We start from the raw sequence: 15,437 nt of genomic DNA on the forward strand, positions 1-15,437 counted from the left end.
CGCCGCCACCAGGTGACACTCGGCCTCGGGGGCTGCGCTGCGTGCGTCCTTGGTGCTCACCTGTCACATAACCCTCTCTGTTGTCCTCAAAGTTGCTTTTTACTTCCGAACCGTCCATACGGAACCCGATGTGGGCAGCTTTTCCAGAAAAAGTACGAATGATGACAATCTCTTTTTATATGATTACAAGTTTTACCGAATATAATGATTTAAACTAAATAGAGCCGTAATATAAACACAATGTCATTATTGAAATTCTTGAAATATGATTGTAAATTATGAAATTCTTAGAGAAATAAAATTCTGAAATCGCAGTTTTATCGAATGACTCACTTTAACGGCTAGCTTCTGCATGGCGGCCTCGTAAAGCGGTGCGTCAGACCCCGCGGCCAGCACCGGCTCCACGCGCACCTGCGGCTCCGCGTCCAGCAGCGCCAGCACGGTGGGCAGCAGCAGCGCCTCGGGCGCGCGCCCCAGAGCCGCCTCGCAAGCGCGCAGTCGCAGCGCGCCCGCATTCTCCCACACCAGCTGCAGGCAGGCCGCGAGCGCTTCGCGCTTGGAGCGCGCGCCCGACTCGCCTCCATCGCAACCCACCACATCCGTTTTGTCGTACGGCACGAACACATATTTCTCCAGCTTGGGCGCCGGCTGCGGGTTGGCACGCCGCGGCGCCAGGCTCGTCTTGACGCCGCGCAGTTCCACGCCGCCGGCGAGCACGACGTCCAGGTCGCGCAGCATGCGCACGGGCACCGCTCCCGGCGCTCCCGCAGCCTCGGCCGCCGCGGCCGCTGCGCACTGCGCCGCCGGGTCGATGAGCGCTCGCTGCAGCCGCGTGGGCAGATACAGCTCCCGCGTGTCCACGCCGATGATCGCGAACTGCAGCATCGTGTCCATGAAAGTGATCCAGTTGCCGTCCCAGGCGAGCGATCCGGCGGTGCCGAGCGGGTCGGAGGTGCGGATACCGCGGAAGGCGCCGGCGTAGCTGTAGCCGCGCAGCCGCAGCTCCTTGTAGATGTCGTCGGCGACGAGCGGCAGGAGGTCGGGGGCGGCGCCCGGAGGGACGGGCGGCGCGGGCAGACGCTCGGCGGCGGGCTGCTCGGCCAGCCGCACCAGGCCCGAGGCCGCGACGGCGCCGCCCTCGCACACCTCGAACTCGCCGCTGCCGTCCAGCACGTTCACCAGGAAGCGCACGGGCGCATCGCGCGACATGATGGTAGCTCGTTTAAATTGGACGTTCTCAAGAATTATAGGTGTGTCCTCTAATTTGCGGTTGTGAATTTTCGCCATCGTCCTCCATACGAGCGTCTGTATAGACAAAAATAAAAAATAAAAAAAGGCGAAAGATTCACCTATCTTTTACAAGCATTTAACTGATACAAGAACGCACCAAGTAGCCAGTGGCGGGGAACAAGATGCGGCCATCGATGTTGTGTCCGGAGATGAAGTCGTCGTCGGGGCGCGAGAGGTCGTACTCGATGACGTTCTCGCCGGAGCGCGAGGAGGCGCCGAAGTTGGCGACGCTCCACTCGGAGGAATGGTCCCAGAGCACGTGCGAGGCGAGGCGGGGCGTACCGCGCGGCGCGGGCCAAGCCACGGGCGGGTAGAAGGCGGCCACGCGGGGCTGGGCGCCGGCGCAGTAGGCGCGCCCGGTGGCGGCCAGCAGATGCGCGGCCAGGTCGGGCGCGTCGCGGCGCAGCAGCGGCACGTGTGCGGCGAGCGGGCGGGCGCGGCGCAGCACGGCCTGCAGCAGCGCGTGCGGCGCCACCTCCACCAGCAGCGCGCGCTCCGGCACCTCGCGCAGCGCCTCCGCGAACCGCACCGGCGACAGCAGGTTGTTGACGTGGTACGCCGCGTCGCTCAGCCGCGCTGCCCGCACAGACAATTTAACAGTGGTAGAGCCCGCTTTCACATCTTCGTCTCTTCGTCTGATAAGTGTGCGTCCCGGAGGCCTAATTCTAGTCATCTTACCCTTCCCACCCTTTTTCATATAAGGAAAGGATGTGAAGCGAAGAAGACTTTCCGGATGAGAGGATGCATGGGAAGGGAAAATATTTTCTTTCTGTGCATCCCTTCCTCCGTCGATTAAAGGTAGGCAACGCATATGCAATCGCTATTTCAGGTGGGCGCTCGCTCGTTCGCCACAACACACGCATGACACACAGAATCGACTCTATTTTTCAGCCACAATGTATAGTAAAATTTCAATGGTTGTGATATATGTACTGGAGGCCATTACGGGCTCATCGCGATCGACAAGTTGACGACAGGAAAAGAGTAAACTAGTAAATGTTTTTAATATACTCTCGATTGTATATAAAAAGGTACCAATGTCCGAGTCCCACTGATCCTTAGGTAGCGAAGAGGAGAGCCAGCGACGAGAGCGCGGCTTGGGCTCGGGGATGACGCGCTCGAGGCTGCGGCGCAGCAGCGGCGCGGCGGCGGCGATGTAGCGGCTGTGGAACGCCACGCCCGAGCTGTTGACTCGGCGCGCGAACACGCCCTCCGCCGCCAGCTGCCCCACGAACCGCTCGATGGAGTCTGCCGGGCCCGACACCTGCGCACACGCACACGCACACGCACCGGGTATCACCACATGCCCAGCTCGGCAATGTATCAATTCCCCTTTAGATTCTGCACGCACCGTGACGCTGTCGGCGGCGTTGTGGCAGGCGGGCGCGATGTCGGGCGGGCAGCGCGCGCTCGCCTCCTCCCAGGAGAGGCCGACGGCCGCCATGGCGCCGGGCGGCAGGCGCGCGTCCACGATGCTGCGCCCGCGCCAGTACGCCGCCAGCACCGCCTGCTCCGCCGTCAGTGTGTCGTCCGCGTACGCGCAACCTGCACACGAGCTGACTCAACGTGTCGTCCGCGCACAACCGACCTCCACCTAATAACTACTGCCATTGCGTGTTTCATCCGACACTTTTATATTCGGGGCGATATACAAGTCCATTAAGAAAAAAAATCTGTAATTCAAAGGAAAGACCGAAACTGTACATTGAATTTTCTAAATTGAGATTCGAAAGTTCCGCACTGACCGATTTCTCCGACGGAGTGACCGACGATTCCCTCCGGCCTTAGGCCGAGTTCGCGCAGCACGTCCACCAGCGCCACCTGCACGGCGGCGATAGACACGAACGACGTCACCACGTCCTCGAAGGCGGAGTCGGGCGCGTCTGTGAGAACGTGCGTCAGGTCGACGCCGTGCGGGCGCAGCGCCGCCGCACAGCGCGCCACGCTGCGGGCGAACGACGGCAGGCGCAGCAGCGTGCGCGCCATGCCCGCCCACTGCGACCCCATGCCGGAGAACACGAACCACAGCGGCCGCGGCTCCGAGCTCTCGGCCTCCTGGACCTCCTCGACGGGCGGGGCCTGCGGCGACGGCTCGCCGAGTAGCCGGTAGCCGCGGAAGGCATGGCCCGAGATGTTGTGCGCGTGCACGGCATCGAGCATGGCGAGCAGATGCGCGTCGTGCGCGTGCTCGCCCGCGAGCTGCAGCAGGCGGCGTACAGCGGCCTCCGTGCGGCCCGACGCCACCACCAGCCGCGGCAGGCCGGCGGGCTGGGCGGCGGGCTGGGCGGCGGGCTGGGCGGCGGCGTGCGCCGGGGAGCGCGCACCCCGCTGCGACTCTAAGATAATGTGTGCGTTGGCTCCGCCGAATCCGAAAGAATTGACCGCCACAAGTCCGCCATCCCACGGCGTGTTTTTGTCGACCACCTGTAAACAAATGTTCCCATGGGTGAAGTAGGGTAAAGAGGAAATTAAACAATTTGAGAACTCGAACAAAAATTAACCGATATGGATGGTTACGGCAAATCATAAGTCAAATATATTATATTATAACTGCATGCAGACTTTTACTTTACTTATAAAAATACCTTTTCATAACCTCTGTTGGCTTCTGCATTCTACTTAGACAGGAAACGGATTAAAATGTGGTGTCCATCATTTACTCATTTATGTTCTGGATGGTCTGTGTATATATTTCATTATTACTAAAGCTAAGTATATGTATTATATATAAACACACCGACTCCGAACTACAAAATAGATATATAACAAGAAAAAAGAGAATTTTCTTACCTTCGAGGGTATTCAAGACATTATTTTGTAACTTTTTAGTGCATTTTGTTTACGAATGGCTATTTACTGTGAGAATATTGTTCTTTATGGAGTCAGCTTTACTTTTGCGTAAAGCAGCTTGCTGTTAAAAAACTAAATACCTGTATACGTCCATCACTTAGGGCAGGAATATCTGGGTTCGGTGTCTTGTAGTGCAAGTTAGCCGGGATGACGCCCTCCTCCATGGCGATGATGACTTTAGCGATCGAGCACAAGCCGGAGGCCGGCTCCGAGTGGCCCATGTTGGACTTGACCGAGCCCAGCAGCAGCGGCGTCGTCCGCTCCTTGCAGAAGAACTCAGCGATGGCGTTCACCTCCTGCGGGTCGCCCACCTGCAACCGCAACAGCGTCATCCCACCATTCGTGTCGTTCGTGTCACTCGAACCGAGCGGGCGATCTGCCGACGACGCATACCTTGGTGCCGGTGCCGTGCGCTTCCACGTAGACAACGTCCTGCGGCCGGAGGCCCGCATCCGCGAAGGTCTCCTCAGCAAGGCGGCGCTGCACGTCTCCCGAGGGGAAGGTAATGCCCTGCACCTTGCTGCCGTCGGTGTTCATGCGTGCGCCGCGCACGGTGGCATAGAGGCGGCGCGCGCTGCCGCGGCGCTGCAGCAGCACCACCACGGCGGCTTCGGAGCGCACGTAGCCGCGCCCGCCGGCGTCGAACGCCGCGCATCGTCCCTCCGGCGACAACATGCTCAACCGGTGGAAGTTGAGGGAGTTGGCGGGCTTGAGGCAAAGGTTGGTGCCGGCAACGATTGCGGCGTCGCACTGGCCGTCGCGCATTGCGGCCGCGGCCTGCGCGAGCGCGAACATGGAGCTCGAGCAGGCCGTGTCGACGGCGTATGAGGGGCCCTTCAGGTCGAACGTATACGAGATGCGGTTGGGGAACATGGCGCGGCAGCAGCCCGTCAGCGCGTAACCGTTGATCTTGTCCGGATCGGCGGTCCACATCTCCTCCGTCTCGGAGTTGGAGACGCCGACGTAGACGCCAGTGCGCGAGCCGCGCAGCTCTGCGGGACTGAGTCCGGCGTCCACGATGGCCTCGTGGGTCAGCTCGAGCAGCAGCCGCAGCTGTGGGTCCATCAGGTGCGCCTGCTTCGCGTGCACGCCGAAGAATGTCGCGTCGAAGTGCACCAGGTCTTTCAGTTTGCCGTTGCGCTCTGGCAGCCCGTGCAGCCCTGTAAGCACAATTCACGATATGGTACTGGATAAGTACGGGATGTGTCGCACCGCGCGGTACGCGGCTCCCGTTTTTGTTTATGGTTTACAATTTATACCTTTCTCTCTAACTTAAGTGTGTGTTGAATAGTCAAGGCCCGATCATACCAAAATACAAAGGCGTAAAAAAGTTTTATTGTCCTTGCTTACATCCTTGTAATGAAAACTCATCAAACGCGCTAATTGATATCATAGTGTCGTTCCGTAAAGATTCAATTCACGATTTCCAAGCAGCATTAATATTTTATTTTATTTGTAAATGTGTTGTCTATCGTATGATTTTGTTTTTCAACACCTCGCTAGCATTGACTAGCTGCTAGTTTTATTTTGAAATGACAATATATTGTATATCTATATATCTTAAGTATTCGCTTTAGCATATTTACAGAGTTGCGATGAAACGTTCAATGTAGCGGTAATATATATTTATGTGATACATGTGATACTGTTAATGCTAACACTAGATCTAATTGGCTCGGACGAAACACTATAGTAAACGGAGACACATAAAATTTTTACATCATTAAATATATTTTTCAGTATATTTGATAAAATAAAAGTGTATTATGTAACATTTATATACATATAAGACGTATTGTCGTGAGACCGGCGCGATCTTTACGACACTCGTGCGGTGGCAGTAAAGGCAGGCAATGCGCAGGCCCCGTTTATGTAACCGGCGGGGCGGCTCGATGGCGTCCGGGGCCCGTAGTAGTTAGCCTATGTATTTGAAACAGGCTATGTACTCAGTCAGCACCCAGCATCGGCAGCTATCGCGCAGATCCGCTCCGCGGTTTACCTGTTTGTTGGACACATGTTGTCGTCTCATGGCTCTAATGGCGGGCGTGGCGATCACGATGACGTCACCACACAATGCTGCTGACCACGTGGCTGACACTATCTATCTTGCCTGCTACTAGCAAACTGAAGTAATATTGCGTAATGAATTGCAGAGGACTGACGACAGGTCATGGACCTAGCTAGCTAGTATACAAATAATAATATAATACATTCATATTATGATCTATACAGTTCATAAATTTATTATATAATTATCTGAATATTATAAAAATAAATATAAAAAGCTTAGCCATATCGCGGAAAAATACGGGAATCATTTCTTTGAGTAAATTAAAAGGTAATGTAATAAGGAAGGCGATTGAATCGGATCGGAGCAGGAAATTATATTTCTGGTTATACTTTACATTTTTTAATTCTACGCTGAAGAAGTATTATAGCAGACATCATTGAATTTACACTTAAAAAATAAGATAGGAAATGAAATAAAATATAATTTTGGAGAATTATACAACGATTAGTGAAAATCGTAGTCTTTTATAGACGGAGAAGTGTTCACCCCGCCCCTGTAGTAGGTCGGTACTATACTGCACATTATGAGGTCGACGGCGGCCGGGACAAACAGGAAAATAATAAACAAATCCAAAGACGAAGGTCGCATACATCTTGTAAACAACATAATGTACGCGCAGGAAAATCATCAAGATAAATGCCGACCACTGGTTTAGGTATCGCATGTCGTTGCGCAACCCTGCACTGCGCCAGGAATCAGGAAAATTCGGGTGTGTCACATCTGGCGAACGAGCAACTTACGAGCTATTCGCGGGCGCGAGCTAAGCGCTTGCTGCTCGAAAATTCCTTTGAGTTTGCGAGCGGAGAGCAATCCGTGCAAAGTTGCCGCGGCAACCGCTACTGAGCCGCCAGCAATAAAGTACATTAATTTGTTTGACTTCATTGATAGCTTTATGGAATCTTTATTCTATTTTAAAGCAAACTGCTAAGTAAATCTTTCGATACGCTTTGGTATGTATAATATAATGCTGGTAACGTACAAAACTACAACTTATATGTTCTTTCATTTTAATTAGCTGATAATAATAATAGTAAATGTATCTTTGTGTAATCCTCCGTTGAATCGTTATATATTTTAACTGACCAATTTTCCTAATGTAGCACTGGCAGTCTAGACAAAATGCATTTGCTTCGAAACGATTCCATAGCGAAAATGAAAATGTATGGAACTGAGTCGCGACAACAGAAATTATTGTCTGGTTCTATACAAACGAATTATCTTAAATAGATACACAATAATTGTAAGATATATACATATTATATTTCTTTTCAGTTTATGTAAATAAGTACTATTAGCATTTTATTACTTTTTACATGTTTTATTACAAAATGCGTTAAAACGTGACTATTATTGTTAAAATGACAATGCGAACTTCATTATTATAAAGTATTTAAAATTCAAGAGCAGCAAAAATGTCGAATATGTTTGACTTTTGAGCCAGGAAATGACAATTAAAAGTTACTCCGCAACTTGGTCGATTGATAATGGCACAGATTTAGAAGATAGACGATTTAAGCCAACTTACCTTATTCAAAGTTGTTTCCTTTAACCGCTAGAGGGCTTCAAATTTTGCAAATTATTTTATATCTATTAAAATATATTAAAAAGTATTATATATATTTTATTCATATAAAAACACGGTCTTTGTTGCATGAACTACACCTTTTTTAAACAAACCTTTGTCGTAAAACCTACAGGATGCTCGCGAACGCGAATACCGGAAATAAACATCAATCATATTTTGATTTCGCCAGCGGTTCTGTCACAAATGCGTTTTTCTAAAATCTTATGCGTTTAATTCTTTTACATGAACAATAAGTTACTTAGCGTATAGTAAATTTTGATAAAATTTCTAGTAACGTTATCTCGTAGAACTAAAGTTTAGCGTACTATGTAGGTACTTCGTAAATTTTATTTTGTGGTAAAACCGCTGGGCGAATCAAATTTTTAAAAGAGAATAAAAATCATGTAAATGAAATTAGCAAAAATATGATTGATTTTTGTTTGGATATTCGTGTTGTCCAGCCCCCTGTAGGTTTTATGACAAACGACTGTTTTACAAAAAGGTGTAGCTTATGCAACAAAAACCGTGTTTTTTTTAACATGAAAAAATCTATCTATAGTTTTTGTTACATTTGAATAAATGTAAAATAATTTGCAAAATTTAAAGCTTTCTAGCAGCTAAACGAGGCAACTTTAGATAGAGGTAAGTTGGGTTAAATCGTAATTTACACTTCATTCCCGGACAACCCTTATATTTTTCTGTAACTATAGCACCATGTATAAATTAAAGTTTATAAATAGAGTGATAAAATCAACTTCAAATGCATTTTTACTATGGCGTCATCGGAGTACTAACCTGCTCCAAAACTATCGAACGGTTCTTTGATACTCAGAAACACAAGTAAAGTTAATCTTATCTATAACATAAATAACACTATCAAATCATTAACACATGAAAATACTTCAGAAACCAGGCATAAGAGGGACAATCACTTGAATGTCTAAATGTGAAAAGAGCGTATTTTACACGACATACAATATTCAGGGGTGCTGAAAACATCAATAACCCGGGTTTGAGCCATTTGCGAGATGAGATGCAAGACAAATCTTTTGTAAATGAAGCACCGTTAATGAAGACAACTATACACACTATGTATATTTCTTGGGAGCCGCGATACCAAATGAGCAACTGCAAACCTTCGTATCTTATATTGATCGCAAGATAGAAAGTAGTAGGAAACGATGAAGACTCACCTGGTGTCCAGCGCCGGTCGTCGGCGGTCACAAGGTCGACGCCGGCTAACAGGTGGCGCGCGAACTCATCCACATTGTCGGACTCGGGCAGGCGACCCGACAGGCCTGTCAGAACAACGTCGTCGGGCGACGCCTGCGCGCCGTTCACCATCGCGCTGGGCATGTTGCAGCCACACGCACTATCTGCAACACGACACACATCGGTCAGAGTTGGGCAGCCGAAGTCACCGGCGGACACGGTTCGCACCACACACCTGCGCCTCGCGTCGGTAGTTAACAGGAAGCGAAGTGAACAAGAGCGCGTGCGAGGTGATCGCGAGTGGGCACAGGCGGAGAGTGAAGCTGCTCCTCGCCGGCGGCCGGTTAAAAGGGCGCGATAGCGGGGTCCCGACCTCGCGCCGAGTTTCCACGAGACCCCGAGTCCGCCTTATCGTGGCGCAAGGACGCGCAAGGTCGGCGGGCTACCTCGGGGCGGCGGGCGGCGGGCGGGGGCGCACCTCGTCACGACCGCTTCGACCGCGCGCACTATCGCCGAGCGCCCCCTGACCCGCCGTTGCGCTACTCACATCACACGCGCGCGAGTGCAAATCACGCGCCGCCGCTGCCGACAGGGCACGTGGCTCCACCTGCCGACGCGCGGCCATACCCTTCTTACTGTCCCTTCGGCATCATCTATCATCAATGTCATACTTTAAACATTTGGCGCGCTTTAGTTACATTATTAGGGGAGATGACACAGTATGTTCGAAAGACTAAGCATTGACCGAGATAAGCTACTTACCCATCGCTACCTAAAACATGCAAAACATTTTTAACGTACTTTTTGTTTTTTATACGTAAGCGCATAGATAGCTTAGAAAGCTACGGACGGAGTGTTTCTTTTAAGATTGAAGTTAAATCGTACGACCAGTGTCGAAATATTATTGGTAGTGTACATGAGGCAAATGTTCCTGTATACATAACGCGACTAGACGTCCCGCTTATATTATTATTACGAGTCCCGGTGTCCCCGATAAGAATGCCGGGTTTTCAGTGTTCCGTACCTCGAAATGAAAAAAAAAAAACAGAACCCTTATAAAATCACCTTGTTGTTCGCCCGTCTGACTATCCAGACCCTTTTTTCAGGGACGCGTAAAGGTATCAAGCTGGACTTTATATCAAATACTCAGGTCTGCTGTCGCTTGGTGCTGTGAATCAAAACTTTTAAGCCAATGTAATCAAAAGATACAGTCATTTATGTCACAAATTTTTCGACACTCGCAAGGGAATCACAACCTACAGGGTTCCTCCCGTGAACTTAGAATCTTGAAAATTGGCAATAAGTTACCGTTAATTTTTAGTTACATCATATATAATTTTTAAAAGTTATAAATTTATTACAATTTTTAACTATGACTCGATTGTCTTGATAGATGAACTTTTACTTATACCTACAGGTTTATACGGAACCCTCATGGCGCGAGTCTGGACTCGCACTTGGCCAGTTTTTTTTAACTGCGTGAAAATGTAAGCAGTTGAGTTGGTCGACGCGAGTTGAGTGTGAAGTCGAGATCACGTCGTCGGTCAACCCATCTGAGAAAACCCAGTTCAAATTTCAATTTTTAAGGCGAATTTAAAAAAAAAAAAAGTGCCAATAGTTTCAAATTTATTAAAAATCATCACCAGTTATTATTCATAGGTACTCAGCTTAAAGCAAAGCCTCTGATACTAAACGTTTCGCATATATGTATTTCTTTATTTCTTAACTTAAGCTTACGCATTGACTATATGTTAATTACCTAAAAAAAAACAATGTCCCGTGTTGAATCAAAAAATAAATAGTCACGTTATGTATACATTATTGAAAAAATGCCAAATTGGAGAAATGTAGTGTACAAAACTTGCCGCGGACGAGAGCGAGAGCGTGCCCGTGATCCCGTCCCGATGCGTTGGAGGAACAGAGGGGTTTAGTGGGTATGCCTCCGCTATGGAGGAGAATCGCACATAACTACCGCGTCCCCCCCGGGGCGCGGTAGTACAAAACTTAAAGGTAAAATATACTTAAACATTTGTTAAAATGTTGAGTATTAATTGTTTAAATTTCGTGAGCACCAATAACACCAGTCCCCCTCACTCTAAAGAGCCCTGATGGACTGGAAGCTGGCTGCGCCGAGCGCCGAGCGCCGACACCGGACACCGACGCGTCAGCTAGCTTTTCCATATATTTTTTTAAAACATTGTTATTTGATTATTTAATTAATCTTAACAAATTGAAATCCATTAAGTTGGTGGTGGGTAAATGTAATGATAATATCGGGGAAATTTACACGCCTCACGTTTAGGTTTCTGTGCATAAAAGTGATCCTCCAATACTCCAACTAGATTGTATAAATATATCTGTTTGTACGTAGGCGTTGTTGTGTGTCAACGGTATATACATTTTAAATCGTTAGTTTCTGATTCCATAATCTCTTATAAAATAATACTGTTTTCGTTGTTTTTCAAAGATAATGAGAGTTATAACGATATGTTTTATATAGCTACAGCTATATGTTTCACAATTAACATGGTCCTGTGAAGCACAGTCATGTCATCAAGTAATATATGTACATATTAGCCACAATGTTGTTATCTCCAATATATTATATGATAGCTAACTTAATATTATATATAACTAAATTTTGCACTGAATAGTTCTAGGCACTCGGCACAATCAGGCGCATCTGTGCGCCAATACAAATATTTAGTCTGTGGTGGTCAATAACAATATACATTATGTATTTTGAAATGGTAAAATGGATAATTGTATAGGTTACATAAATAATATCATAATATTAAAAATAAGTTTGATATTGGATTCCACGGCGACAAAGTCGCTGCGCTGGCACAGCTAATGGTCTTATGAGAATAAGTAGCGCTATCAGCAGTCGGCCATTCGACCAATAACTACAACGACTTGCGCTAACGCAATTCCTCAACTTGACATGATCAGGTGCCATGAATGAACGCGCGCGGTGAAACCAGAAGAGGCACAAATTCCAGTTTTCGTTTGCATCAGCGATGCTGTGGTGTCAGCGAACGCAACAACGTCACGATGAACTTGCTCCGGCGCCGCGTACACACACACGCCACTGACCTTGAACCAGAATACTGTTTATTAACGGATCAACCGATTTGGATATGGTATTGTATTGGATGTGGTATTATAAATTGTAGTAAGCACCGCTTATATCGCAGCCAATTTAAGCGAAATTAATTTCGGATGTTCGGTACCCCATTATATATGAAACGTGAAATTCTCCATGGACACCCACCCTATTTGGAAAGCGAACTATTCTATCTTAACATGTATAATGATGAACCTCTTCAGACCTTGAGGAGATAGACCTTGACTATGTAGTTAGAGAAACATCTACGCAAAATTACAAGCTTTTAGGTGCGGTGGCTAGGTCTGTGCGTCTGCCACTGGATAATAAGCTTAGAGAACATAGAAGACCTTAATAGCTGTTTGAACCCAATATATGTTGCACGATTCTCTGCACCTCTTAACAGCGGGCTCTACCACGCTTTAACATCTTCACAAGAATTGGCCCGGCGCGCTCCGGGAAATACCACGAACACACAGAAGACAGGCGTGAAGTGGAAGCAATTCCAAGTTTCGTCTGATGAGCGTGCGTCCCGGAGGCCTAATTTAGTCCTCTTTCCCTTCACACCCTTTTTCTTATAAGGAAAGAATGGGAAGTGGAAGTGGACTTTCCGGATGAGAGGATGTATGGGAAGGGAAAACATTTTCTTTCTGTGCATCCTCTCCTCCGTCGATTAAAGATAGATTTGCGAATGTCTATGGGCAACGGTCACTTCGCTATTTCGGCGATTTCAGGTAACCCCTCGCTCATTTGCCAACTTATGACATAAAAAACCTCTCAATTTATTTTATTTTTTGTAAAAAAAAATTATAAATCAGATTTTCGACTAAAATTTTATGCGTGCGACCAAATTTCAGAGTACTTTTTCTTGAACAAGCCTAATAAATAGGCTTTCTTACCATTGTACTTCTTTTTAATGTTAGATAAGAAAATAATACAATTATTGAACATTTTCAAAACCCCGTTTGATACGGCATTTTTGAAAAAAAAAACGTATATAGTAAATTTTTTGTTTTTTTATATTGGCTGGGAACCGGCCGTGACCGCGGTCCGACCATCCGCTTGGAGTGCGGAGCGCGCGGCACGCGGCGCGAGGCCGTCCCCTCGCATTACCTACTTCAGCTCATGACGACAATGGTCAAAAGGAAAGTGATTTCTTTCAATGAGATCACAATACTCTATCAACACAATAGTTAGTTCACTGACCACAGTATAAATTGTAAATGTAAGATGGTAAAAGATCAACACAACAACAAGAAGAACAAAATTCCTCGATCGAAAATAAGTAACTTTTTAAACGTACTTAATTCTATCTAAAGCTGCACACCGTTGGTGTTGATGGAATGCATGAATAAAGTAAACAGAGACGCGTCAAATTCTATACAAGGCCACGATGAGAGTAAACTATATACTATACGATATTTTCTTTAGAATAACTAAGAATATGGAATGGTCCTTGCTTTCTTCTAGTAATTTAGTTAAAATGTGAGACAAAGTGGAATAATATCGTAAATGTTTTATTCAGTTAACGGAAATCTGTTAAATCGTTATCAATAATTTCTAAAATCGCCGAAAATGTGTTAAATAAATGATACTCCACACATTTCCTAGGAAATCTATAACACATACTAGATATCAATGTATATGCGGAGATAGCGAATTGTACACTTTAAATATAATATATATAAATATATAAACTTTGTAATTTATTATAAAAATCTGTGTTACGTGTACAAAAACTTTTTTCATATATTTTATTCTCAGATAACTTGTTTAAAAATGTGTTTTAATTATTTTATTCACGAAATATATTACATTTTTTCATACTTAACGCGAAATCACAATAATTCCTAGGAAAAGTATACATTTCCCAGGATATGTGAAAAGTAAATAATCTTTAAAACAATAATATATCATACCTTTCCTAAACAGCTTTGGAATTCTTCACTTGTCCTAGGAATTATACCTAGGTTTCATACATTTCTACTAACAGCCATTTGAAAAGATGGTTTTGGTTTGACGAACCACATTTATGTCGAACAAACTTTTGTTAAAAATCAAAGAGAGACTTGCAAATAACATTTTCGGTCACGTTTTTGCATCTGTCTGTACAATTATAGTCATTTTTTTTCACGAAAAACCAATTTTAGAAATTTTTGGCTGCCTAGCTGTCTGTCCGTCAGTCTGCGTGGGTTCCGCGTAATTTCCTGAAACGGCAGGACCGATTTTGGCGGGACTTGGACTTCTGACTAGAAGGTAGGTAGCTGATGTTTTCGGGAGTATAACTTGGGCTATTGTTATTAATTCCACGTTGACGTAGTCATCAAGTCAACCCTTGACGGTGTCGGTTGTAGTGGGAATCAAGCCCGTCTGCCAATATTTTTCGTGACTAATTAAAAACAATTTTAAAATTCTTACTATGCTTGTAAATACCAGCTTTCCATAATAAGATTGTAAACATTCACATTTATATTACTAGTAAGATTATAAAATCAGCAATATAAAAATTTGGTTTTAGTTTTCACCGTACTATAAGGGGCTCTTAAGGGGGAAGTTTAAGGTATACTGAAAATATCACATTTTTCTTGTCCCTTTTTCTATTATTTTCTTAAAAAGTTAAATCTTTGTCATAACATTATTACATTAGGAAAATGTTGTTCCGTATACGGACGGGCTGCTGTGCTGAAACACCAGTATGACTCACCATCCGGTCGCCAAGTTTTTTTTGTTGTAACAATCACACTATTGATGAGTAAATAAGATAATTGCACATTCTTAACATGCATATTCGCGTACTTACATAAATGTTAACGGAGACTATCGCGAGGTATTAATAATCCGGTTTTTGTTTGTGAATCGTCTTCGTGCAAAGCGACCCGCGCCCTATTCATCAGATGCACCTCACACTTGCGGCTCGCGGTACCGGGAAGCCCGATATGTTGCACGGGGCGGCGCGCCGGACTATCGACCGGCGTTAGCTTCGATTACTATAACGTTACAGACGGCACGGGCAGCGGGCGGCCGGCGCGAGACTGACTGCTACGCGGCGCGACGCGACACGCGACGACAGCGGCGGGAGCGAGAGCGACCGCCGTGCGAATCGAGCGGCAGAGCGCAGTAGGGGCGCGGAGGCGCGGGGGCGCGGGGGCATTCGTTGCCATGGTACGAGATCAGGCCACGTGCCGGACGGGCCAATGGCGGCCGCGCGTGCACGCTGCGCAGTCGTGCCGGCGCCGTGTCGTCACTCGTCACCGTCACAACGTCACTCCGCCGCTCGTAGCCACTAGCCAACTGGTCATACCATGTTGCCCATAAATTTTTCTGCTGTCAAGTTGCATATCTCT

The 15,437-nt window shown here is 46.7% G+C and overlaps 1 protein-coding gene across 1 annotated transcript in view; it reads right to left on the bottom strand.

The window, feature by feature from the left end:
* FASN1 (Fatty acid synthase 1) overlaps positions 1-15,193 on the bottom strand; it is a 21,899-nt gene extending 6,706 nt beyond the window's left edge. The window contains exons 1-10 of the mRNA XM_013316411.1: positions 14,894-15,193; positions 8,969-9,151; positions 4,534-5,300; positions 4,221-4,451; positions 3,036-3,714; positions 2,642-2,835; positions 2,326-2,554; positions 1,388-1,866; positions 334-1,305; positions 4-60 (exon numbers count right to left, since the gene is read on the bottom strand). Coding sequence (XP_013171865.1) covers positions 4-60; positions 334-1,305; positions 1,388-1,866; positions 2,326-2,554; positions 2,642-2,835; positions 3,036-3,714; positions 4,221-4,451; positions 4,534-5,300; positions 8,969-9,131 — 3,771 coding nt within the window. The 5' untranslated portion in view covers positions 9,132-9,151; positions 14,894-15,193. The remainder of the gene's footprint in view (positions 1-3; positions 61-333; positions 1,306-1,387; positions 1,867-2,325; positions 2,555-2,641; positions 2,836-3,035; positions 3,715-4,220; positions 4,452-4,533; positions 5,301-8,968; positions 9,152-14,893) is intronic.
* Positions 15,194-15,437: the final 244 nt, after the last annotated feature.

Source organism: Papilio xuthus, unplaced genomic scaffold, assembly GCF_000836235.2.
Source record: "Papilio xuthus unplaced genomic scaffold, Pxut_1.1 DF826945.1, whole genome shotgun sequence".
In the NCBI taxonomy this organism is placed as follows: domain Eukaryota; kingdom Metazoa; phylum Arthropoda; class Insecta; order Lepidoptera; family Papilionidae; genus Papilio; species Papilio xuthus.